This window comes from Martes martes (assembly GCF_963455335.1).
Source record: "Martes martes genome assembly, chromosome: 10".
NCBI lineage: Eukaryota > Metazoa > Chordata > Mammalia > Carnivora > Mustelidae > Martes > Martes martes.
Genome location: NC_137898.1, coordinates 71,031,170 through 71,058,869, shown reverse-complemented (window position 1 = coordinate 71,058,869; position 27,700 = coordinate 71,031,170). Strand labels below are relative to the sequence as shown.

Genomic DNA, 27,700 nt, shown 5'->3' with positions numbered 1-27,700 from the left:
TAATTTATGTATCCCAGACTGGATGCTAGAGAAGGCAGCAGCTCAGCGATCAACACCCATGGGTTAATTACAAAACACCCACAATAAAAGCCTGCTCTCTCTAACCAAACAACCAGGAAAGTGACAACCTAGCAGGAGAGAAAATTTTCAAACATCCTATTCCAGGAAAACACCACAGAAAAAAACTGTGGGCTCACCCTCGCATGAACCACCAATGGCCCAGTGGGGAGCACTTCTCAGGTGGTACCTATGTACCTCAAATGCATACCCAACCCTCCCTACTCCTGACTCTACCTGCCCCTCTTCATAATGAGGTAACTTTGGTCTCCTTCTCTTTGCTGGGGTGGTATCAGAGGAGGCCCAGCAAGAGTCAGCTTTTTACAATCATCCACAGCCCTCAGTGTCAGTGGAGACCACTTGGGAACAGTAATGAGATGCCATCATCTTGACTTCCCCACCACTTGCCAATGATGAAACAGTGCTCCCCTTCTCCAGCTGAAAATTTATCAGAGGAAGACTGCTGCAAAAGGTCTAAATAAAATAAGATGCAGTCTTGTAGTGTAACACTCAAAATACCTAGATCTCAATAAAAAATTCATTTGTCATACCAAGACTCAGAAAAAATCTCAACTTTAATGTTAAAAGACAATAAATGCCAACAATGAGATGCACAGATGTTCAAACTATCTGACAAGGATTTTAAAGCAGCCATAATAGAAACTCTTCAATGAAAAAAATGCTTCAATAAGCAATTACACACTTCAAATAAAAAGGTCTCAGCAAAGAAATAAAAAGGATCAAATTGAAAATTTAGAACTGAAAAATATCATAACCAAAATAAGAAAACCAACTGAAAGGCTCAATAAAAAAGAGTCAATTTAACGTCTGAAAAACAGAAACTACCCAATCCAAACAAAATTAAACAAACCTAAAAAATGACAGTCCCAGGAGTCAAATGAAAGATCTAACATTTACATCATTAAAGTTCCAAAAGGAGAAGAGGAGAGGTCTAGAAACGAATTTGAATAATCGCTGTAAAATTTCCAAATTTGGGACAAACTATCTCCAAAAGTCATAAATCTATTACCAATATAAGGTGACTGAACTCCAAAAGATAAACTCAAAGAAATCAAGGTACATCATATTAAAACTTCTGAAAACTAAAAAGACAAAGAAAAAACCCTGAAAGCAAGTAAGGCAGAACACCTTATGATTAGGAGAAAAATAATTCCAATGATGGCAAGTGTCATCAGAAACCACAGACCCTGGAGAGAGGGAACATAACATTTTTCAAATGTGTAAAGAAAATAACTATCTATGTAAAATCCCATTTTGAATGAATATACCTTTCAGGAATGAAGGAGAAATGAAGACATTCTCAGATGAAGAAAAATGAAGAGTTTGTCACCAGCAGACCTTTCCTAAAAGAATGGTTACAGGCAGTTTTACAAACACAAAGAAAATAATATGAGAAGGAATCTTGGAACATCAGAAAGGAAGAAAGAACAATGGAAAAAGCAAAAATGAGTACTCTCCTTTTCCTCTTGAGTTTTTCAATTACATTTGATGGTTGAAGCAGAAATAGTAACATTAAAAAAATAGTAATTTTTTTGATGTTGTTCTCAATTATAAAGGGAATATTCAAGGCAATCAAACTATAAAATGGTAGATAAAGTAACATAAAGGAAAGTAAGATTGGTAAAATGTTGATACACAGTAGAGAGGCTACATAAATATATTTTATATTTGTGTTTGCATGATAGGCATATCTTTGAGCAATTTTTATCTTTTTTAAGTAGGCTCCATGCTCACCATGGAGTCCAATATGGGACTTGAACTCACAACCGTTGAGATCAAGATCTGAGCTGAGATCAAGAGTTGAATGCTTAACTGATTGAGTCACCAGGTCCTCCGGCAATTTTTTACTTTTAATCTACACACATTTTATACTTAAAGTGACTTTCTTATAGATAACGCATTAATAAAAATACATAATATATATAACAAAAGGTAACAAAATAGTTAATAAATATACGTATATAACATCTAGAGGAAAAACCAAAAAGCTACATAAAGAAATGTACTTCGGGAGCCTGGGTGACTCAAATCAGTTAAGCACCTGCCTTTGGCTCAAGTCATGATCTCAGGGTCCTGGGATCCAGCCCCACATCAGGCTCCCTGCTCATGGGGATCCTGCTTCTTCCTCTCCACCCTGCTCATGCTCTAATAAAAAAAATCTTTTTTTTTTAATAAATAAAATCTTTTAAAAGAAAAAAAAATGTACTTAATATTACAGATAAATCAAATGGAATTCCAGAGGTATCTGGGTGACTCAGTTGGTTAAGCATCTGCCTTCAGTACAGGTCATGATCTCGGGTCTGGCTCCTTGCTCAATGGGGAGTCTGCTTCTCTCTCTCCCTCTCAACCCCTCCCCCCGACCGGTTATGCTCTGTTGTGTGCTCTAACAAATAAAAAAAAAACTAAAAAAAAAAAAAAAAGTGGGATTCTAAAAAATGTTCACATAGGGGTACCTGGCTGGTTTAGTCAGTAGAACATGGGGCCCTTGATCTAGGGCTTGTGAGTTCAAGCCCCACATTGGGCGGAGAACCTACTAAAAAAAAAAATGTTTGCATTACATATAGGAAATTAGGGGGAAAGCCCAGATAAAAGGAAAAGAAGAAAAAAAAAAAAAAACGAAAAGATTCCAGTCACCAAAACACAGCAATAACAAGCAAACCACCATAAAACTGAAGGCAAAAAGGGAAAAAAATCCACAAGTACAGCTGGACACATCCCCATCTCTCTACAATTGATAAAATACATAGACAGGAGGCGCCTGTGTGGCTCAGTGCGGTTGGGGCCTCTGCCTTCGGCTCAGGTCATGATCCTGGGATCGAGCCCCGCATTGGGCCCTCTGCTCTGCGGGGAGCCTGCTTCCTCCTCTCTCTCTGCGTGCCTTTCTGCCTACTTGTGATCTCTGTCTGTCAAATAAATAAATAAAATCTTAAAAAAAAAAAATACATAGACAGAAAAATCAATGAAGCCCTAAAGAATTCAACCTCACCATTGACCAACAGTACCTAACAGACACTTACGGAACACTCCACACAAATAGAATTACACACTCCTTTCAAGCTCCCACAGAACATACCCAAGATAGTGTCATAAAACAAATCTCAAAAAAGTTTAAAAGAACCCAAGTCACAAAGGATATGCTCTGACCACAATGGAGTCAAACTAGGAATCATTTAAGAGAAAGACAGCAAGAAAATCTCCAACACCTAGAAACTAAAATTCATATCTAAATTAGTGAGATGCAAAAAAATAAAAAAATAAATTAGTGAGATGCAGCTGAAGAAGTACTGAGAGGAAAATTTATAGCATCTAATACTTATCTTAGAAAAGTCTCAACTAAAAAAAAAAAAAAGAAAGAAAAGAAAAGTCTCAACTCAATAATCTGAGCTCCCACACCTTAAGAAACTAGTAAAAGAGCAAAACACACCCAGGGCAAACAAATGGAAGGAGAGATAAAAAATAAAGGAACCTTTACCAAGACTTACAAAAAAAGAGAAGACATTAACTACCATCTCAGGAATGAAACAGGGCTATCAGAGACCTTACAGTTGTCAAACGTAAAGTAAGAGAATATTACAAACAACTCTACACATCAATTTTACCTTAGATGTAGTCAATCAATTCCTCATACAACACAAACTACCATAACTCACACAATATGAAATAGTTAATTTGAACAGCTCTTTTAACTATTAAGGAAATGGAATCTGTATCTTTAAAACTCTCAAAAATTTCTAGGCCTAGATGACTTAACCAGAGTATTCTAACAACCATTTATGAAGAATTTCATAATATTCCAGAAAATAGGAGGGAAAACTTGCCAATTCATGTCAATAAGCCAGTGTTATCAATACCAAAACCAGACAAAGACATTACAAAAAACTTCAGACTAGTATCACAGCCTCATTAATACAGACAAATCTTTAACAAGATTATGAGCTATTAGCAACATATATAAAAAGTCACACACTATGAATAAATAAAATTTATTCCAGGGATACAGGACCAGATCTATTTTTAAAAAATTAAATACACTCCATACAGGCTAAGGAAGAAAAAGCCACCTGATCATATTAAATGATACAGATAAAGCATCTGACAAAATTCAACACCCATTCATGATAAAATTCTCAAAAAATTAATTAGTAAGGGGGACAGTTCTCAACTTGATAGAAAACATCTAAAAAACCATATAGCTAATATACATAATTGTGAAAAACAGAATTTTTCACTTTTAGTACCAGAAATAAGTCAGGAATGTTTGTTTGATCTTAACACCACTATTCAACACAGAACTGGAAGTTTGTCAGTGAAATAAAGCAAGGTCAGAAAGGAAGACATGAAACTGTCCCTATATGCAGATGACATGATGGTCTACATAAACACTCCCAAGTACTAGAAAAAAAAAACCCAGGGGATTCAAGGTCAATAATGAAAAATTAATTGCTTTCCTGTATACTAATTAGCAGTAAACACACAGAAATAAGGAATACCATCTATAATCACTCAAAAAAGAGAAGTAGTTAGGTATAAATCTAACAAAGCATGTACAGGACTTGTATGCTAAAAGCTACAAAATGCTGATAATAAAATCAAAGATCTAAATAAATGGAGAGACATACTATGTTCATGGACTGGAGAGCAGAGCAAAGACATTAATTCCCCATCACACTGATAAACAAGTTTAACAAAATACCAGTCAAACTCTTCCCTGCCCAAAAAACCCCCAGCAAGATTTTTTATAAAATGTAGACAAGATTATTCTAAAATTTAAACAGAAAGGCAGGAATCAAAATAGCTAGAACAATTTTGAAAAAGAATAATAAAGTTGAAGAAAATACCTAACCAATTCCAAGACTTATTACAGAGCTGCATTAATCAAGACTGTGTATATATAGCAGTGGTAGAGGGAACAGAACAGAAAAACCAGAAACAGCCTCACACAACTAGGCCAAACAATTCTGACCAAGGTACAAAAGCAATTCAAAGGAGAAAGAATAGTCTTTCAACAAATGGTGCTGAATAACCAGATATCCAAAGGCAAAAAAATGAACTACTACCTAAACCTCATACAAAAATTAATTCAAAATAGATCATACATTTAACAAAACATAACACTAGAACACTTTTAGAAGAAAACATAGAAAAAAACCTTTAGGATCCAGAGTGTGAAGAGCTTTTAAATGTAACATCAAAAGCATAATCCATAAAATTTTTTCAAACAAAAATCAATAAACTGAAATTCAACAAAAATTAAAACGTTTGCTCTGCAGAAGACCCTGTTAAGAGGATGAAAAGACAAGCTACAGACTGGAAGAAAATATTTGCAAACTATGTATCTGACACAGGATTTACATTTAGAATATATTAAGAACTCTCAAAACTCAACAATAAAAAAACAAAACCAATCCAATTAGAAAATAAGCAAAAGATATGAAGAGACATCATCAAAAAGGATATATGGATGGTAAATAAGCATATGAAAAAGATGTTCATGACTAGCCATCAGGGAAATGCAAATTAAGACCACGATGAGATATCACTACACACCTATCAGAACAGCTAAAATAAAAAATAGTGACAATACCAAATGCCGGCGAAGATTCGGAGACACTGGATCTTTCATACATTGCTGGTGGGAATGTAAAATGGCACGGCCACTCTGGAAAATAGTTTGGCAGTTTCTTAAAAAACTAAACAAACTTAACCATGACCCAGCAATTGCCATTCTAGGCATTTATCCCAGAGAAATGAAAACTTAAGTCCACACAAAAACCTATATACGATTGTTTATTAGCAGCTTTATTTGTAATAGCTCCAAACTGCAAAAGGACCAAAATGTCCTACAATAGATGAATAGTTAAATAAACGGTGGCACATCCATACCACGGAATACTACTCAGCAATAAAAAAGGAAAGCTACTGATACACACAACAACTTGGATGGCATACTGAGTGGAAAAAAAACAATCTTAAAAGGTCCCATACTGTAACATTCTTGAAATGACAAAATTCACATGTAATAAAATGACAACACAGAACTATATGCACACATTGTACAAGGTCAATTTCCTAAATTTGATATTATACTGCAGTTATGTGAGATGTATGTAGAAGAAACTGGGTGAAGGGCATTATGGGACCTCTCTGTACTTTCTTTGAAACTTACTGAGAATCTGTTATTTCAAGATCAAAAGTCAAAAAAAAAGAAAAAAAGAAAAAAAAAAGGTAAAACTATACCTGTAAAGCCAAGAAAAAAAATAAGTCAGGCTCTGCCCAAGAAAATATGAAAGGCCCTGAAATCCACATCAAGAAAAGAAACTGGACAGCAATTTTTCCAAATATCACAATCCTAAACGTTCAGATACCATCACCAACAACTACTCTAAATTATCAGCAAAAAAATCAACACATTAGAGAGCAGGGGTTGGCAAACTGTAGCCACAGCCAACTCCAGCTATCTGTTTTTGTAAATACAAATTTACTGAAATGGATACAAACATAACAAAAAACCCATTACTGACTTTAGATACTCGTTATTTTATAACATTGGATATCAGAGAAGAATCTCATCTTACAAGTTAACATTTTTTTCCTGTTATTGCAGAACAAGTTATAATAATTCATCAGGATGTTATATGCCTAAAACAAGTTTCCAAATCTGAGACTTCAAGGAAAAAAAAAAGGACTTTCCCATCTGCCATCCAATTTACCAAACTATAAAAAAACTGTGCTCCCTGCAAGGTTCCAACTCACACAAACACAAACAACAGAAGTACAGCTTAACAGCAGTTAGCATACCTTGGAAAGTATCAAATCACCTAACCATCGTACACAATCGACATAATTCCTATGTATGTCTCTGGTGGAAAAGTCAGGAAAGTGAATTTTCTGAGAAATAAATGGCCTGCAATGGAAATGTCAAAAGTTAAAAGAAAAAAGAATGTAGAATCACACTCATTTTCACTTTGAGATTTATGACTATTAATTTTATGTTCCTAGAAAACTGCAAAGCTTCTCATGTGTTTATTGAGACCTGAACTCTTATTTCATGTATTTGTTTCTATATTTTTTCCATTATCAGCTCTCAATTCAATTTCATCTTATAAAATTTCATTTATAAGAACCGTAGCTTTCTTACTATGGTGACCGAAATTAATCACTCCAATTCTGGCTATCCTAACCAATGATAAGCAAGGTCTGCAGCACTAAAAGATTCTCATAGAAAACATTAAACTATCTATTCAGTCCTTTATATTTAAGCATCAACATATCTAGATTATTTCAAAAGACAGTCACCTTTCTAGGAACAATGACATCATTCCAAAGGCTGCTAAAGAGTCCTGCCTTGAGCAACAATTTCTAAAAATGTTATCTGACAGGAATTTGACATTTATTAAAGACTTTTCCCATATTTAGGCAAGTAAAACATAGTGCTATTTTTTTCCTTAAAGATGTTTTTGAGAAGACCAAGCAGAGAAGTTGCTACCAATTCTATAGTTACTTAAAAGTATACCTAACATTTCTAATCTAGTGATTCAGATTTATACTGAAATAACTGTAGAAGAATGATATGATGCCATGAATTAGTTGTGTCTTGGGCAACTCACATGTCCTCTCTTTACTTTTTTCTCATATGCAAAAAGGATGGTGGGCTGAATCATCTCAAACATTCTTTCCAGTTCAAATTCTGGGAGCTTTTCTTCATTAAAACATTAAAATGTTATTAATGACCTGACATAAATTCTTAATTCTGTTATAATTATGTTAATTACTTTTTTAGCCAAATATATATGTTAGTGCATTGAAATATTTGTTGGTTATAAATCTAACTGATAACCTATTAATAATCTGGTTTGCTAACCAGGAAATAAATGCTTTTTGTTAAAACAGAAGTACAAAGTTAATATACAGACATACCATAGTTACAATGAAAGTGTTAATAGCCTGATGAGATTCTGAAAAGATAGTTACTAAATTAAGAATTGAAGCATTTCAAAAATATATTAAGGGGCTATCAGGCTGGCTTAGCAGGTGGAATGTGCAACTCTTGATCTTTGGGGTTCTAAGTTTGAGCTCCATGCTAGATATAGCGATTACTTAAAAAAAATAAAAATCTTCATATATATATATTTTTTAAGAAAACTGTAAGTTCCCACTCATAGTCAGTCCCATTAAGCAAGGCTCCTGCTTCTGAATTTTCTCCATCTAAAAAAGGGATCATTGTTTAAAGGAAAGCATTACATTATCATGAAATAAAGCCAAGAAACCAATTTAAAAAATTCATGACCTACTATCTTGACTTTGGAATTTAAAGTGCTCACAAATAATACAAGTAATCTTATTCTGAAGGGTCCTTTACCCTACCCCACAGCAAGTTTTAAGCAGCTTTTAAAACTGTTATAATGTAAATAGTCAAGCATATGCATACCTAAATAAAAGTGTAACATGCTACTAAATTAAAAAACACAATTCAAACAGGATTTTCCACAAACATTAAACTAAAAATAAAGGGCTTTGATTTTTAAAATCTTATGGTATATAAACTGGTACCTAAAACTTATTCAAAGAAGGGCTTCTAAACTTGATGTTGGGACATTATGTAAAAATTTTGGAAAAAGAAAAATGCCTCTATACAACAGCATGAAAAAACATTGTTTTCAATAGCACAATTGTTACCTGTTAGTTTTATTTGGGTTATAATCATAAGATTCCTTAATTGCATTCATCATTCTCTTTGAGTTGATCCTCCAAAGTTTAAGAGAGTGATCCATACCACAGGACATTATTTTTTCACCCAAAAGATCATAATCCTGTATGTAAAACAGAAAAGCTTAAATATATAAAATTGCCCAAATTAAGACTACCCAATTTTCTTTTTTTTTTTAAAAGATTTTATTTATTTATTTAATAGAGATCACAAGGAGGCAGAGGCAGGCAGAGAGAGGAAGGGAAGCAGGCTCCCCACTGAGCACAGAACCCAGCTCGGGGCTCAATCCCAGGACCCTGGGATCATGACCTGAGCCGAAGGCAGAGGCCTCAACCCACTGAGCCACCCAGGCGCCCCAAGACTACCCAATTTTCATCTGATATACGGCATAATGAAAAATCTTTTTCAAGTCACACACAAACATCCTGAGTTTATCTATGTAGCCCATAAATCAGTTGTTACTACTTCCAAGACTTATTTTTTCAAGATTTAGTTTTAACTGATTTGTCATGACTATAGTATATGAGCTTACACAATATATAAGAAAGTAAATTGTTTGAATTTAGTTTTATCTATCCAATTATCTTTAAATATTTCCTTTGTTTGATTCTGAAGGTAAACTGAAGTAAAACAATTATTCTATGACACAAAGATCTAAGTAAGTTTGTTCGAGTTCTTTGTCCAACCCTGATTAAACAATGAAATCAGTAGCTATAAACTATACAGTTAGTCCCTGAACAATTGAAATTTTGCTTTATCTGTGTATCTAAGTCAAAATACTTGTTATATTGGTTTTAACTTCAATTTTTTTTTAAGAGTTTATTTACTTGGCAGAGAGAGACACAGTGAGAGAGGGAACACAAGCAAGGGGAGTGGGAGAAGGAGCAGCAGACTCCCCGGTGAGCAGGGAGCCTGAACCCGGTGGATCCCAGGACTCCAGGATCATGACCTGAGCCAAACGCAGTTGCTTAACCAACTGAGCCACCCAGGCGCCCCTAATTTATAATTCTTAAAGGATGGTAGTCATGGCTCTTAGAACACACAAAACCAGATGGGAGAATGCTGCTGCAAGTTTTAGAAAATCCAAGGTGACAAGCTAGCTGAAGGTAGGTGTGATTCTCTAAAAAAGCATAAAAACTCCAACAACAGAAATACTTAGTACCTCCAAATAAAATGCTACTGACTTCAAAACATGGTGCCCCCTGCATAGTTTAATATGGAAGAGCTATAAAACCACTACATAAGCTATAAATGAAAAGTAAGTAAAGCTAAAATAATGTAAAAATACTAGCTGACTAAAAACACCAACATCATATCATTAAATGGATAAACATAATATATAAATATAAAAATAACACCATGACAAAGAATTATCTAAGACTTAGTTTAAGCACAATAAAACAACTTCCTAAAAATGGATTTTATATTTCAACTTCAAATAAAAAAGGAAAGTTGATCTCAACTGCTAACTAGCTTAACCTTTTTCTTTAATAACTGAAAACCAGCAAAACAAGAGTTGGCTTGGTGTTGTATGACTGAACAAGTTCATGGTATTCTTTCATGAGAATCGAGGCACTGGTATAAATTCCAAAAGTAGAGATAAAGCACAAAAAGCCTTACTTGCTTAATTCCTTCACCTGTAAAGTAAAAACCTTGTTATATCACAAGTAAATAAACTGAGTGCCTAGCAGGCTATGTCAAATAAACCATATACTTTCTTGTAAGAATTCCATGGGGATTGTTCAGAGCTCTGTACACCTGAAGGTCACTGCCCTGCAGCTTTCAACTTACAGCACTTAGAACTTCATCTCTGTGCCCTTCTACGCCTCCAAATATTGCCACCAGAGTGTCTGTCTGGATATTCCACAATCGTAATGCATGATCTAGTAAAGACATAAAAAAAATTTTAAATGGGCTTTTTTTAAAAAAGATTTTTATTTATTTACTTGACAGAGAGAGAGAGATCGCAAGTAGGCAGAGAGGCAGGCAAAGAGAGAGGGGGAAGCAGGCTCCCCGCTGAGCAGAGAGCCCGATGCGGGGCTCGATCCCAAGACCCTGAGATCATGACCTGAGCCGAAGGCAGAGGCCTAAACCACTGAGCCACCCAGGCGCCCCTTAAATGGACTTTTATCATTCATTTACTCTTGACTCTCAAAACCTCTTTAAAGAAGTAAAAACTACAAAAGTTCGGACTCAAGTAATGCACAGTGAGAACTAAGAATGGAAGCTACATTTTCTAATGAAGTATGAGCTCAAACTTTCCAGATGGAAAAAAAGTACTTATGTGATCTTAAAATATGTTTAGCTTATTTGCCTCCAATAATTTCCTCTAAATAATATCCTAATTTGATGGAGTTATGCTCCTGAGATAATAAATACTTAGGGATTTGACAGAGAACAAGATACTCAAGTTTTTCCTCCACAGAATCCACATTTACAAATTGAAAGGGTTAGCCCAGTGGTGGGTATTATGGAGGGCACATATTACATGGAGCACTGGGTGTGGTGCATAAACAGTGAACTCTGGAACGCTGAAAAGAAATTTTAAAAAAATAAATAAAAAATTTAAAAATACCATTACCCATTTTTTAAAGGATTGTCTTTATTGTTGAATTGTTAAGGTCTTTTGATATAAATCCCTTATTAGATACATAATTTGCAAAATATTTTCTTATATTCTGTAGGTTATCTTTGTACTTACTGACCCAAAAGGGGAAGAGCACAACTAGGGAGTTGCGATAATTAGAGAGTGTGGCATTATGACCTATATGACTAGTAGAGAAATATCTGGGCCCAGCTATTATCAAGAAAAGAGAAAAAGTTATCAGCTCTTCTTAGTTGTTGATTTCCAAACTTAAGCCTTGGTAGGTAAAGGAAAATCACAATGAAGCATTTTCATGGAAGAGTTTTAATCTGAGGACATCTTTTAGTATGAGCAGATTGTGGGGGGAGGTTATAGGTTTAACAAGCCTTTAAGAAGAATAAACTTGACTAGAATAATAATGTAGAAGTAAAAAGAGAACAATCAAGAACAGAATGCAGAAATAACACAGCTAATTTCAGAGAGCTCAGAAATTATTAAGAGGCTTATCTGAACCCTGAATAAACCTATAATGCCAATTTAAGCATACAGAGGAAGGAAAGGCTTTCTTTATGCATATGGGAAATATTTCAAAGAGCTTATGCTGGAGAACTTAGCATTTTAAGGAATTCTATTAGGGACTCCTTTAAAAAATAAAAACTTCATGTATGAAAAAGCAATACAGATTCTCAGATGCATTATCTCTTATTACACGACTGATCAGTGATAAGATTTGCAATACTATTTTTTAAATTCTTAAAAATGTCGTAACTTTGGTGATCTGCCACTTAAAATTAATAAAGCTTACTAAAATAATTCAACTGAGGATACATACACCACCTAATACTAGTGTATTAGTGTCCTAATTCTTGGTCTGGGGATGCTACTGCAGCCTGAGATTTTTCTACTAAAAACACACTTTATAAATTCTTTTTAAATTTGGCTTTTTTAATACCTTAGGACTCTTTGTCCCTTAAAAAAAAAAAAATCATTCCCAAATAAATAGGACTAAAGAAACATTTGCTTCTCTTACCTTTACTTACTGACAGGAGAAGATTTGGATCTCTTGGGTGGAATTTCAGTTCATTGATTGCATTTCCATGGCCAACATAATGCTACAATAAATTTAGAACATTCAACTTTCATATTAAAAATCAATAAATTCTTTCATTAATCTTAAAAGAATGGAAAAATAGTTACACTTAAATTAGTGGTTCCCAACCCTGGCTGCATATTAAAACCACCCAACAAAACTGAAGGGAAAAAAAGATGCTCAAGCCCTATCTGCAGGTATTTTGATTTGACTGGATCAGCTGAGACCCAAGGAAGGATTTAAAATATCCTTAGATGATTCTAATGTGCCCCAGGGTTAAAAACTTCTGATTAAAGTAATTTGCAAAACTTAGTATCAAATTCCCAGGCTTTACATTTCGGTTTACAAGTCCTTAACTTTATATACCTAATTAGGATGTTTAGAAAAAGTACTCGCTCTTTCCCTACAGTTCACTTAGAACATCTCAGAATAAGACAAGGGAGGAGGGAAATTATTTTTTAAAAATTGCAAAAAAAAACAAAAACAAACAAACAAAAAAAAACCTTCCCGCTTATTCCATAATTTGTATTATCATACGTGACAAAGGTCTCAGAGACTAGTCTACACTTGATCTTAGCCAAAAGGCCGAGAAGCAATGCTCTAAAGAAGCAAAAAGCAAAGTACAAATCAAATTAGAAATTGTAGAGATATTGATTCTACTGGTTTTTAATTAAAAATGACAAGTTTTCACAAGTGTGTATTCAAAAAAGGGCAGATCTACAATTTAACCAAAAACCCACCTTTATGCACTGCATTGTTATAGGATTAATTATCCTAATTATGCCTCTAGATCCAGCCACAGCCAGCAAAGGATGGCTTGTATTGCTATCATATGTCCATGCACAAGTGTAAAAATTTTCATCAGCCTAAGAAATGCCAGTTAAGAATTGTAATTTGTTTTTGAAAAGTAAACACATCAATGATTATGGTATATACTACACGTAAACCTCTAAAGAAGTGCTCAAGTTTCTGACACAGAAGTTCTCATTTCTCCTTATACTACCATATTTAAACAGTGACCATTTTAGGTCTACAATCTAAACCAAACGGTCAAACAAAACCAATCCTTCCACTCAATTTTGATTACTATTTCGATGCATAATTATTCAACTCTGTCATTTAAAAGCAACCGTAGACAATGTAAATGAATGGGTATAGTTGTGTCCCAAACTATTTACAATAACAGGTGGCTAGGCCCACAGGCTATAAATTGCTGACCCTTCTTTTATCCCAGTATGTCTGACTATGCATGTCTATTCAGTTTGAATAGCATTAACTATGAGTTTTCCACCTTTTCCTGTGAGACTTGCCCAATATGGCTACTGGTCACTTCTTTTCATAAACTACTGAAGACTGAATATCCTTGCCTTTTCTTGTTTGCTAGGTTTTTGAAATGATCTGAAAGAAACACCATATCACCAACCTTTGTCTAACCTTTTGGCTTTTTAAGCCTTTCTTTTTCTTTATGTGTTCATGTTTTGCAATATTTTATTTCCTAAACAAACTGTATGTGTTTACCTTTCCCCTATAAGCTTTGTTGTTCAAATACTTGGTATGACTGCCAGTCATAGCTTCTGATCAACCCCTATTCACTAATATTAACTACCCTCAAGTGATAAAATTCTAAGCAAGGTCAAAGAAACAGGAGGTTGTAGCTATTCTTTGCTAGCATATCTATTATTAGGTTTCTAATGCTCATCTCTAGCCACTTCTCCCTTTTCTCTCATATCCACCTTACAATGCATTTCTAGGATCAGGAAAATTAAATAAACTAGATACGAGGAATCTCTTGGGTGATAATAAAGGAAGAGCACTGGTTAAAGGACAGTATAGCTTAAGGGAACTAATTAATTTAGAAAAGTTCTGGTGTACTTATTGAAAGTCAATTTCTTTAGCAAAGATTAAAAACTCAAGAAAGGATACATCAGCATCCACATAAGATTGCAACAACCGGATTTCTCCTTGTGAGTGACATTCATATAAGGTAACCTAATAAAAACAAAAATATAGTAAATTTAATCTCAAACACAGAAACCACATTCTTTTCACCTCTGCAACATATTTTAGTCACAAATGTGTCTTAAAGATACTATAGAAACTGTTTTAAAATAGTTTCTTTAAATTTAAGGAAGCATTATAAAGCCTAATGTATTAGATAACTTCCTGAGTATATTAAATATTGTAGTAATAATAATGGTTTCTAATTCCAATGTTTTAATTTTAGATCTCATTCATGTAATTGCACCAACTCTTCAAAGTGAATACATCTGAACACCTCAAAGTAAAGTTGTAATTTATCATTTTTTAATTAAGCTCTTAAAGTCTTTGGGTAGTTTAAGAGTATTTACATATTAATTACACATAAGAAAGCTTATAGCTTGCCTAAATAATGTTTTTCTCATGGACACAGCTCATTAAATATTAACTTTCTGATATATGGTGGTCCTTTTTATTTGCCATATATTCTTAAGTTAATATATACACTGTGTAAAATTAAATTTTAATAATTTTCTTTCCTTTTTTCTTAGAGCTTATAGTCATGTTAGCAATTACTTGTTAATTTTAATAGAAGTATCTAAGAACTCCATAAAGATCCTATAAATTATCACTATTAAATTAATAAAATCGCTACAATAGTTTAAAAATATTCCTTATGACTGCTAAAATAGGTTATGTTCTAGAAGATAATTTTTCTTTTCTTAAAAAAGAAGTCCAAACAGCAGAACTTTTTACAATTCAATGATCTATGTAATGCCCTTACATGTCATTTTAAATGAAACTAGGGATACTTTTTATTACAATGCCTGAACATTTAAATAAACACACTGAAGCACAAATTGTAACTAATTCTGTTATTATCATGGCCAAGTTAGTGAAGTATAATCTTAAGTTTATAGTGATGTCTTAAAAGTAGATTCAAAGTAATTAATGCACTATGTTCCCAACTAGGAAAAAATAACCTGATCTTTTCTTGAGCCTGTTATCTTTCCCCATGAATTTTTTTTTCCGAAGAATTCAGTAACCAGACAACTATAAGCAGGCTACATGTCACAAGCCACATTTGGCTGAACACCAAGAAAAGCTGTTATTCCATGTTACCAACTGCAGTAGCCAAGTTTCAAATTTTCAGGATTTCAATGACCTAGTAAAAGCGCCAGAGCCTCAAATGTGACGAAACCTTCCTTAAAAGAAGTTTTATAGGAAATTACCTAAAGCCAAATTTTACTTTTTAGAAAACAGGAATAGAAAGGATCTAGCCCAGAAGGAATGCACATGTGCTTGTTATGATTCTTGAACTTGCAGGAAAAAAGCCTGGAAATATGCTGACATTTGAAAAATACTGAGTTGACAACTCCCTTGTTACCAAGTTAACTTTGTTTGAGAACAGAATACCAACACTGAGAAACAAAAAACAAATACAAAAAACAGTATGCATTAAAACCACATTCTTTTATTGCCTAAGAAACTTAGTACACAACTACTAAAGAAGCATAAAATTTTATTTTACTCAAAGTAACAACTTATATACCATCTCTCAGATTCACTCCTCTTCACCTCTTAGGTTAAAAGCAGAGGAAGTGACTTGTATTTGTTGCCAACCTGAATCTAATTAAATCTAATAAACCTAATAAACCTAATCTAATTAATCTAATAAAAATCGCCTCCGTTTTTTATTTTCCCCCAAATACAACAATAAATTTCTATGTTGTTCCTCATAACTCCTAGTACAGTATTAATGGATAACCAGAATATTAGCTAATGTAAACTTAGTAAGAGGACAATTTTTCCCTGAGGTAATTTCAATTTAATAACTAATTCCAAAGCACTCCCTGGAAAGCACTAAGGACTCTTCCTGTTCTCCATTTATTTAGAACTGAAAAGAATAGTAAGTCTTTGCAGTCCACCAAGTCAGCCCCCGGTTTAACTAAAAAGTTAAATAATGGTTGATGTTAAAATGTGCCAACATGCTTCTTCCCTATACTTCTCTCAGCTCAAGATACTTTTGGCTTCCTTAAATAAAAACAAATCTAACAGATGTTTATGGCAAATAGTTAAAGTACTTTCAATAACTAATATATAAAGCCACTGGATTTATCCTTTGCATTTACAGAGAGCCACTAAGTAAGTTTATTATTTTTAAGAAACTATAGACTTTATATCCTGATTTGCATGATACACAACTATTAAAACTGCTTCCAAAAACAGGAGTCAATTCTTTCAGTCACACATACAATACAGAAACAACTGATAGTAATATATGAACTCTAAGAACTGAGAGTAATATATGAAAGATGTATTTTCAGTAGTGAATACTAGGTTTTAAAAACTTCAGTTTTGTGACAATATCTAGAATATTACATAAGGATTACTGTTAAACCAGCTATGCCAAATTTACTTCAAAATCATTACACTTCAAAACCATAGTAACACCAGAGTCAAATAACCAAGCCAAATGCCAAACAGACCCCTGAACACTCACTCTGTTGCTTCCTACAGTTGCAAACACTAATGGATCTCCTTCTTTACTGTGCCAGTTAAACTGTACTCCAAACAATGGTTGATTATGATCTTCCTGAAAAATAATAGTAAAATAGAAAAGTTACTATAATTTAGAAACAAACGAATGGTGAACCCACCATTTCCCCTTACAGCTTTTTTTCCCAAATGTACACCACTATTTAAATCAGAGGTCAGGTAACAAGTTCTCATCTATGAAAACACTCTGATATTTGCCTCCTATTTTGTGAAACCAAATCATTGGTTTAAGAAGAATCATTGATTCGGGGCGCCTGGGTGGCTCAGTGGGTTAAAGCTCTGCCTTCGTCTCAGGTCATGATCCCAGCGTCCTGGGATGGAGCCCCACATCCGGCTCTCTGCTCAGCAGGGAGCCTGCTTCCTCTCTCTTTCTCTCTCTCTCTCTATCTCTGCCTACTTGTGATCTCTGTCTGTCAAATAAATAAAAATAAAATCTTTAAAAAGAAGAAGAAGAATCACTGATTCTTCTGATTCAAAATTAAACTGGATAATTGTTATAGCTGCATTTAATCTCTTGGGACATAAGTACATAATTTATGTTTCTCAAATATGAAATGAACAAATACACCAAGAGTTAGTAAAGCTTCTCTAACACTCACTAAACTTTATTAGATTTAATTTTTCCTTTGTAAAGTGAACCATATCATACTCCATCCAAATCTCCACTTTCTATTACTCTTATAGAAACAATTTCAAATAATCTTGAATTTGGGTCCTTAAAAAAAAAAAATCCCACGAAGTTTTATGAGCACTGGGGATGAGGGAAGGCAAAGGACTGTAACGTCAGTTACCAGGATGCTATAATGAGGTGCATAAAAAACAAGTACCGGTGACCCTTGAACAACAGGTTGGAACTGCACACACACACACACACGTATATATATATATATACACACACACATACACATATACAAAAAAGTATATATATGTATATATATATTTCAAAAGATTTTATTTATTTGACAGAGATCACAAGTAGGCAGAGAGGCAGGCAGAGAGAGGGGAGCGGGAAGCAGGCTCCCAACTGAGCAGAAAGCCTGATGCGGGGCTGGATCCCAGGACCCTAGGATCATAACCTGAGCGGAAGGCAGAGGCTTAACCCACTGAGCCACCTAGGCGCCCCGCAAACGTATTTTCTTAACATTTTCTTTGCTCTACCTTACTTTAGTGTAAGAATGCAGTATATAATATATACAACACACAAAACGTGTTAATCAGCTTTATGTTATTGGTAAGGTATGTTACTGACTTCTGATCAACAGGAGGTTATTAGTAGTTAGGTTCTGGGGGAATCAAAAGTTAAACTTGGATTTTCAGTTGCACAGGAGTGGGGGTGGTGGCACCTTCAAGTTGTTCAAGGGTCAACAGTATTCACTTTATTCAAAGTTATTTTTCAGCCTTAGAATTTTACTGGCAATCTCCTGGCACTGAACATTAACTTTCCTGTTCACTTTTAAAGTGTAAAACTTTCATTTGTTATCCTTTGAAAAGCCATAGCTTTAGGCTTGAAATACTTAATCAAATTATTTAAACAGTTAAAACCAACACCTCCCAAGTATATTATCTAAAAAAACCGGTGAAAATTACTAAACATTAACACAAAACTATAATGGACACTTTGCTTTTTTTTTAATATACTAAGATTAATTTCCCTCCTTTTAAGAGAATTTAAGTTGGCACACTGAGCAATGTATTTTGCTACACAGACAGGAAAATAATTTCCATACAGCCAGAGCTTCTGATGCTTTCTGAATACTTTACCTAAAAGTATATTCAGATACTTAAAAAAGATCCTAACTTACATATGTATAAAATAATGCAAATGCATACTTTTGCTCAGTTTAAGAAAAATACTCCCAAATTAAAAAAACAGAAAATACATAATATGTAAAGGAAAACATTTTGAATAAATATCACCAATCCTTCTTAAAATAAAAATGCTATTGAGGAAGCAGTAATTTAAACAACTCCAAAACCTTGCCTTCCCCAAATACTAAATAGTAAGAAAATGTTAATGTATACCTTTTCCTTTGAAAACAATTTCAAGTAACACAAATGATAAGAATTAATATTTAAAAACTGCACAAGAACATGTTTCAATTTATGCTGACTGAAAGTTAATGGGTCACATTCAGTTCTTTTTAATGAAGAGGTATCAGGAAGTGGCTTTGTTTTTAAAGTTTTATCAAAATAGGAAGAATAACATATCCCAAATCTTTTTTTCTGAATGCAGATAATAAAGAAAACCTAGTCTGTAGTACTAGGCATTACCCATTGAAATTAGTCTATGCTACAAAACAAAACAACTTTCAAAGTACTCTAATTTTAAAGTATTTTAAATGTGACAAAATATCTGAGCATAAAATGTTTACCACTGAGAAATAATTCTGAAACCTGGCATTCAGCCCACAGGATCTTTCTGCACATACCTTGAGACTATTTACACACTTGAAAGAATATTTGCATTTCTTGGACTTCCATTTTCCCTTCCCCCAACTTTTCCTTCCAGGAGCATTTGGTGTATTTGTAGGTGTATCAGGGCGTTCAGTGTTTGTGCCACTTTCTATACTGACCGCATCGTCCTGTAAGCAATAAATCAGGAAAAATTCCATGAAACAACAACACTGTATGTAGCAGAAAATGACTTTGTGCTGGGCAGCTGCTGACTGACCTTAAAGCAATGATTAATAAATTCTGCAAGAAATGGAAAAATATATTCCTGTCTCCAAACAGGATAAAAAGCAAACCAGCTAAACATTAGGATTTGTGGACTTGTGTTATTTCAGCAACAATATAGTCAAAAAAGCTAATCAGAATATTGGCAAGAATAATATTGCCTTTAATAACAAAGCACTAGTCTATGCCAGCCACCTTAGCACACTGGCTTATTTCATCTTTACAGAAGGTACTGTTAGATAAGGAAGTGTTGTTTAGAGAGCGTTAAGTGGTCTCTTGCTACTTAGGGCTGCTGGGATTCAAACCAAAGCTGTGACTCCTAAATCTGACTGAACTACATGTCTTCGTAATTCATTTGACAGCTGCTCAGCTTGGAGTACAGCGGTTAATGGGCCTCTTAGGATGACGGAACGCTGGTGCCTCTTATTTTAGATGTAGTTTCTGAAAATCCTGTTATTGTTCAAACTCCGCTTAATTAGAATACAAACCATTTAGAATTTTTTAAAAGTCCTACATATCTGTGCTATTTACAAGTGACATTTGCCTCACAGCTCTTACGTAATAATGATACTTATATAGAATTCCAGAAACTCTCCATAATTAAAGTAAAATCCTTTCAAATGTAGAAATGACTGCAGGAAACCATGAAAATTCACTTAATTTATACCCTATCTCCAGTCCACAAGATACATTCTTGGCCCTCTAATCTAAGATTTAACTACGTCCTTTGATTACATATTCCAATGTGTTCTCTGGAATAAAGAGATTTATTTAAACCTATCGCCTTAGGGCAATAGTTCCTAAATTCATTCCAGAGGAAGGCTTTTTTCGTGGAATGCCTGTTAATATCTATTAGAACAGGTCTAGGAAACACAGCCTTAGGGGCTATTTCTAAATGACTGCTTCTAGTTTTCTGTTTACAGAAGGTAAAAAATTAACTGGAATGTCAAAAAGCATATAAAAAATTCATACAAATTCACCTAAAAGCAGTGTGGTATTACACAACTGTTCTTGGGGTGATTTTCAAAATTTCAAATGGTTCCTACCTTTTAAAACACTACAATTGTTATTCTCTAATATTATCAATTAGGACGAAAAAAAACGGATAGATAATACACAGTAGGTGCTCAATATCTGAACTGTAATTTAATGTAAATATAATCAGACATTTGAAAATGTAAAATTCTGGAAGTTCAGTTCCTAGGCTGAAATCATGGTTTATATCTCTCTTTCTTGCCCTCTTCACAGTTTCACACAGTTAACACCCAGTGTAGAAAATTAACTGTCTTTCACTGAAAAACTATGCACTATCTTATGCACACCTTTTCACATTACCAGATTCCAGCCCTTTTCATTGCCTTTGAACAATCTTATAACTCTTGTTACACTATGAGTAACTGACAGTTGTGTAAATTCTGTCTCCAAAGGTAGAGGCTTAAAATGTCTTCCCTTCCACTCTGGAAAAAACTTTGGTCTCCATCTGCAATTTCACCTCTACATTCCTTTAATGTATAAATGTATATTGTTTGACTCACACGTGCCCCGTCCCCTCATATGAGTGTAAAATAAAAATTTAACATGTTTTACTTACCTTTTTCTGAAAACTGTCCTTTAACACTAGAGAAGTAAAATAATAAAACTGACATTTATTCACCAGCTTCTTTACTTTCTGGCACAAAATTCAACTGGTATTCAAGAAAACACGAAAAACACTGTTTTGTTTTTTAACTCTGACCACTTACCCATCTCCTCCAAAGGAGAATTATGAAAGAATCAAATGGAAATGCAATGCAGTCACAACGCTTTATCTTTAAATTAAAATCAAACCTTTGCTGAGTATCTGTGTACAGGCGGACTTCCACCTGCGCCCCTTCTCAAGGTACAGAATGATGAAATGGCACTACCATCTTCATTGGCCAAACAAGGAAACAGGGAGAGTAATTTGTCCCTTAATCTTGCCATGGGTTACTTAAGCAAAGTGTTAAGTCTTCAAATTCAGCCCTCTACGAGGCAACCATTAATACTCTTCAAGAAGCTACATACTCAGCAAGTCATGAGACCTTTTAAAAATTCAATAAAATGCCATATACACATACAAAAATCTTAAAATATGTCGTTTCAATTCTTTGATTCATATACATAGTAGTAACTGCTCAGATTACCTTAATTCCCAACTGAAACACCACGTTCCTTCCTCACTTGCTTTTGGCCTTCTCATCACTATTCAGTTCCCTCAAGAGTAAGACCACTGCCCGTTTAGCTTTCTCTGAACTCATTTTCCTAGGGTTCTCTACTATCTTTCCTTACTGCTTCCATCTAACCTAAGTCCTGGATCTGGGGTCTTTGGGTGGAATTCTGAGGGCTTGTGAATTTAAATGGCCACACAAACCCACTTAATTTTCACCATCTTTAACTGAAATTTAGCACTTCCTTCTATTAAATAAAGATAATATACATGAGACTACTACTGTAGCTGTCACCTTCTCATCACGGAAGTCAAGTATTTTCATATATTCTAATAGTTGCAGATCTCAAAAAATTGCCTTATGTCCATCATTACTACCAGATCCCCTGCTAGATCTAGTTACTTAATGTGCTAATACAGAAGCACGGGCTGGCTGGGTCCGAGAAACAGAACTTTTTATCTCCAGCCTTTGAGTTTGAGGCCCATGCTGGAAGTACAAATTAGCTCTTGACCATCTTATTATTAAAGCACTCTATTAAAACAAATCTTAAATTTGTTTTGAGAAATTTTTGTAACATGTCTCATAATTTTATTATTTTGTTTGTAACTTTATACATTATATTTTATAAATTTTATATATTTTTATATTTTTTATATATTTACATATTTTATATATATTTTTATATATTTTATATATGTATTTTATAAATTTAAAATGTTGTTCTGAGAAGGCTACCCAAGATTCATTGAGGTGTTCAAGGCACTAAAAAGGCTGAAAGTCTCTATATAAATGAGGGAACCAAAATAAAGGCTTCATCTACTGTTTGTTTCTGAGTAGCTTCAGAATGCAAAGAATATATCCTCCTTAAGGGTCTACCAAAAAAGCTTTCATTTTATTTGGTCCCCTGAAATCTTCCTCATTCTAAATAGATGATTAACATTTTCATTACATTTCTGCTTGATTATTTATTTAGTATGCGCTGGAGCCAGAAGCGAAAGTCTTCAGAGTAATTTCTCTTCAGATAGCATAAATAACTCTTGTATAGTATTTCTGGGGCAGAGACTCTTTTAAGCCCTTTACATGTATTATTTCATTTAGTCCTCACAAATACTGTTTGAGGTAAATACCATTATTATCCCCATTTCTAAGAAATTAAGGAAACTAGATCAAGTACCTTGCTCAAGGTCAAGCAACCAGTAAGGAGTAGAATGGGAATTTTAACCTAACATGTGGATCCAATCTGTACTCCTAACCGCTAACCTAATCTGCATGAAAAACTTCTATTTTTATTTTATGTTTTTTAAGATTTTATTTTATTTCTTTATTTGACAGAGAGTGCGCTCACGAGCAAGGGGGTAGCAGGCAGGGGGAGAAGGAGAAGCAGACTCCCTGCTGAGCAGGGAGACCTGCAGCACTAGCTCCCAGGACCCTGGGATCATAAATCCAGCCGAAGGCAGATGTTAAGGACTGTGCCACCCAAGCGCCCAGAAAATATTTTTAAGAAGCAGAAATAAAACAGGCTCCAAGGACTGAAATGAAGAGGATCAAAAATGTTAGAAAGTATAGGTTGAGAAGCACAAACCAGAAAAAGATTTATTTTTACTTTTTATTTTTTTTTAAGATTTTTTTTAAAATTTATTTGACAGAGAGATCACAAGTAGGCAGGGAGGCAGAGGGAGAGGGGGGAAGCAGGCTCCCTGCTGAGCAGGGAGCCCTGTAGCTCTAGCTCCCAGGACCCTGAGATCATGACCTGAGCCCACGGCAGAGGCTTAACCCACTGAGCCACCCAGAGCCCACGGAAAAAGGTTTAAACTAACATTCAACACCTAAACTTTCCAGAAACTTCAAGGCCAAATCCCAAAAACTGACAAACCCCCGAATATCTTTCTTCTATCTACAAAAATTATTTCCCATCTCTTCAGTGAAAATTGTGATTATGACACCATTCTATATATATGCTTGTTAGTGAAGTAATCATGTAGAATTTAGTAACTGGGTGTGTAAGATAGCATTTATTCCTAAAACTAGCCCAACTGAGAAAATGAAAAACTGACATCACCCTCCAACAACACTTTATAAAGATTTTTAAAATATACTCAGATATCACAGGAGGTTCACATTTGGATAACTTTGAGTGAACTGCCAAGACACTTTGCTGACCTTATTCGATATAAACTTAAAACTAAAAGTTAACGTCACTTCACTTATTACTGGCAACTTACCTAAACACTAGATTACCCAGATCTATTTCAGAGTATTTTTCTAAAAAATATGATTCCAAAAACCCTACATTTGCAAAGCCACTAGCCCACACGTAAAGACATCATCTTTACCACTGTTGCTTAAATCTTCCAAGTCATCCCCTTCATTTTAGTAAAAACTTTAAAAATAGTAACCGACTCTTCTTATTACATCAAAGGTGGTTTCCCCCTCCGACTCATAAGACGACCCTCTTCAATTCAGCTCCTCCGGAAGAAAAGCCGACTGTCAGGCATACCCCAATTCCACCCACAGGACAGAAGCAGACATAAAATCCCACCTTTAGAAGAGTCACCCAAACCCCTTAAGTCGAAGATCTAACTGCTCTTTCCATCCTGAAGAGTCTGTAAGGGTCGGAAAGTGACACAAAACCTACATTCCTTAAGAGTCGCTAACTCACACTGGCTCCTCCTTCCAAGTTTCTCAGAAAAACCTCTAACTTGCCTTTTAAACTACTGGAATCTCAGATCCGCACTCTCCCCAAAATCTCCCAAAGGCCCAAACACTCCCCAACCACGCAAAAGGATCTCAGAGCAGACCCCTTCAAACCCTCCGCCCACCACGCTCTCTCTAAAACCACTCTCCTTCGCCAAGTTTCTACTTGCTCTCGGCCCCTGCTCAAAATCCCCATAGAGACAAGTTCGATTTTCTCTTCCACGCCCGCGTTTTCCTGAGGGTGACACCTCTCCCTCCCCCCCACAGCAGCCCGCCCGCCCCCACGCCGAGTTTAAAAAGAATTTAAAACTTTCATTCCAGAGTCCCGTCCGAACTGCTCTGGGCTGCACTCACATTCTCGTCTCCAGAGAGGTCCGGGTTGCTGTTCTCGTCGCTACTCAGCTTCTGCTTCTTGGCCGCAGGCATGTCTGTTCCCGCCGGCGCTGTCGACACTTCCCTCTCGGACATATTCCTCCGCCTCCCTCCAGGTTCCTGCCGCCTAGGGCGGGGCCTCCGCCACACCGCCGTCAAGCAAGCCCGGCCGGAGCCTGCCGCAAAGTTGCCGCTGCCGCCGCCACCTCCACCGCTCCCCCCACTGTCGCAAACCGCGCCCAGCCGCCGAGGCGGGCGTGCGTGCGACCCCGCCACACTGCTGAAAAAGGGGCGCGCGTGCGCGCCCTCCCGCGCAGCTTCCTGGCTCTTTCCCTTTCCCAGCTCCCGTCTTGCCCTTTTCCCGCCGCCCTCCCGGCAGTTTGCACGGAGAGGTGAGATCCGTTAGCTATCAAGAGCAGTATTTCGTACGTCCCCTATCCCTACTGCCGTCTCGATAAAGAAGAGGCGGAACTCAAAGGGATGCCCCCTCACCCCCTTCCTCCTTCCAAAGACGTTTCAGCCGCAATCGGCCCAATCCTTCGATCCCCGACCCGCTGCAAGGACTCGAAAGTCTGTGGAATGGACTAGACCACCGATGTTCCAGGGGATGGGGGAAGATACGAGAAGTCACCTCTTGCTTTAGCGACGTTTGCCAAGTGTTCTTAATCTTGAACTCGGAGAACAAAACTCGCACATTAATCATTGGAACTGCTGAAGATCTAGTGTTTCGTTGTGAATAGGCGTCCAAAAATTGTAGAGTGCCTCTCACTTGCCTCCCCCTTCTAGGAAATGGAAGTTGCCAGTTAAGACGTGCGCATGCGCCGGGGCGTATTCTCGCGCTGGGTCGTCCAGACCCGCCTCCCCGTGCCCCTCCTCTTTGAAATCTTGTTTGCTGAACCAGGTAGTCTTCCACCGGGTTTCCGTAGCCCGGGATGGATTTCAAAGCACGACCAAGTCATAGCATCTGGACGCGTTCTAAATTCGTGATAGGTATTTAATATGGTGAATATTTATTTCAATCAATGATTATTCTCACCCCGTTGTGCCAATATTGAGTATCATTTAATATAGGAATATCCTGCAGTTAGCATTCTAGACTCCAATGAGTTGCGGCCCAAAGTGCTCGTTTTAACTGTTAAAAACATTGTCACGGCGCTGAACAATGCCATGGCCTAAAAATCAGTGGTTAGCTCCAAGTATGTATAAGAATGTGAGATTTAAACAACGGACGGGATTTGGGGACATACCAGATACAATGAAATTTTAGGGAAAGGCAACAAAACTGCTTGACTTCACCAAAATACTTGTTTCTGTTAACTATATCTGTGCGCTTGACAGGTGTCAAGTAATACTGGCGAAATTTGTGGGTTTGTTAGATGGTTCATAAGTCCCATAGTAAGCAGGAAAAGGAGAACCATGACAAGAAATAAAAGCCAAGTCCTCATTCCCTTTTTGGTAGATCTTAGTTATGACTACTTCCTGGGCTTCATTGTCCTCATATATAAAAATGAGGAAATTGGAAGCGACCTGACATTTCTCGAACACCTACTTGATAACGTAAATTTTTTCAGTTAGACCTCATCACCCAATGTATAACATGATAGGGCGCCCCATCCAATAAAATTACGTGTACTTGAATTACTTCAGCATGATGCCTTAAGAGGGAGACTATCAGTTTCATTATCTGCAGATTGCAAGTCACTTTTCTTTTGGAAACCAGGAGAGAACTCAGTTGAGAATGAAAAAAAGGAAGGTAAATCAAAGGAAGGGCAGAATAAGAGGTCTCTGCAATGCAGACTCGGGAAAAATAAGGAAGTTGAAAATAGTTAGTTCGGGTCTTAATAATAATTGCAGTTATTTATTGAACTCTTCTAATGTGCCAGACATTCCTCAGTTGGTGAGAAAGAGATGAGACTGGTATGGAGTCAGCGACTGAGAAAGTAACATGTACTTAGTATGATATATTCATGTGCAGAGACAAACTTCCCCTGTCAAGAAGATTGTGAAATTTTGCTCTACAATTACAGGATAGTTAACTAAAGCATTTCCAACCTATATTACTCTGTGTGTCTGGGATCTGTGGGAGCTAGAAAATGGGAATCAAATTCTGGTCATAAAATTAGGACAGTTGTTCAACATTTGAATAAAGGACATACATGGAAAGAAAATGCCTCTAAGCATGCATGTTATCTGTAACAAAGCAAAAATGTTTTTAAAGAATTTTATTAAAACTTGGAGGAATATTTAAAATTTTTTTCTGATGAGACAGGAATAAATGGAAATTAGTTAATGCTCATTATTACCAATGGTAAAAAATTATTCTGACAGGGGCGCCTGGGTGGCTCAGTGGGTTAAAGCCTCTGCCTTCGGCTCAGGTCATGATCTCAGGGTTCTGGGATTGAGCCCTGCATCAGGCTCTCTGCTCAGCAGGAAGCCTCCTTCCTCCTCTGTCTGCCTGCCTCTCTGCCTACTTGTGATCTCTCTCTGTGTATGAAATAAATTAAAAAATCTTTAAAAAAAATTATTCTGACACTTGTTAAAATAGTAAGTAACTTTATTTAGGACTATAGTAATAGGTATCAAGACTATTGCAAAAAAAAAAAAAACCCAAAAAACAAAGAAACAAAAAAAGACTATTGTCAATAGGAAAGAGATAGGGCTCAACTCCAAAATGCAGCAAGGACAAGTGGCAATTTATAATCAAGGAGCAGAGATGGGGGTGAAGGAACTTAAGGACATACCACCCACAATATGCTTTTTGGGTTATATTGGTTATT

At 35.7% G+C, this 27,700-nt stretch overlaps 1 protein-coding gene across 2 annotated transcripts in view; it reads right to left on the bottom strand.

The window, feature by feature from the left end:
* The window catches only part of EED (embryonic ectoderm development), a 29,644-nt gene extending 3,917 nt beyond the window's left edge, over positions 1-25,727 (bottom strand). The window contains exons 1-10 of one of the 2 annotated variants that reach the window (XM_080817689.1): positions 24,906-25,481; positions 19,425-19,577; positions 16,940-17,032; positions 14,383-14,448; positions 13,200-13,325; positions 12,400-12,481; positions 10,577-10,668; positions 8,755-8,888; positions 6,877-6,982; positions 5,663-5,737 (exon numbers count right to left, since the gene is read on the bottom strand). In XM_080817689.1, the coding sequence (XP_080673815.1) occupies positions 5,663-5,737; positions 6,877-6,982; positions 8,755-8,888; positions 10,577-10,668; positions 12,400-12,481; positions 13,200-13,325; positions 14,383-14,448; positions 16,940-17,032; positions 19,425-19,577; positions 24,906-25,019 (1,041 nt within the window). In that variant the 5' untranslated portion in view covers positions 25,020-25,481. Of the gene's footprint in view, positions 1-5,662; positions 5,738-6,876; positions 6,983-8,754; positions 8,889-10,576; positions 10,669-12,399; positions 12,482-13,199; positions 13,326-14,382; positions 14,449-16,939; positions 17,033-19,424; positions 19,578-24,905 lie in introns of both variants that reach the window. The other variant, XM_080817690.1, reaches the window with a different exon arrangement.
* Positions 25,728-27,700: the final 1,973 nt, after the last annotated feature.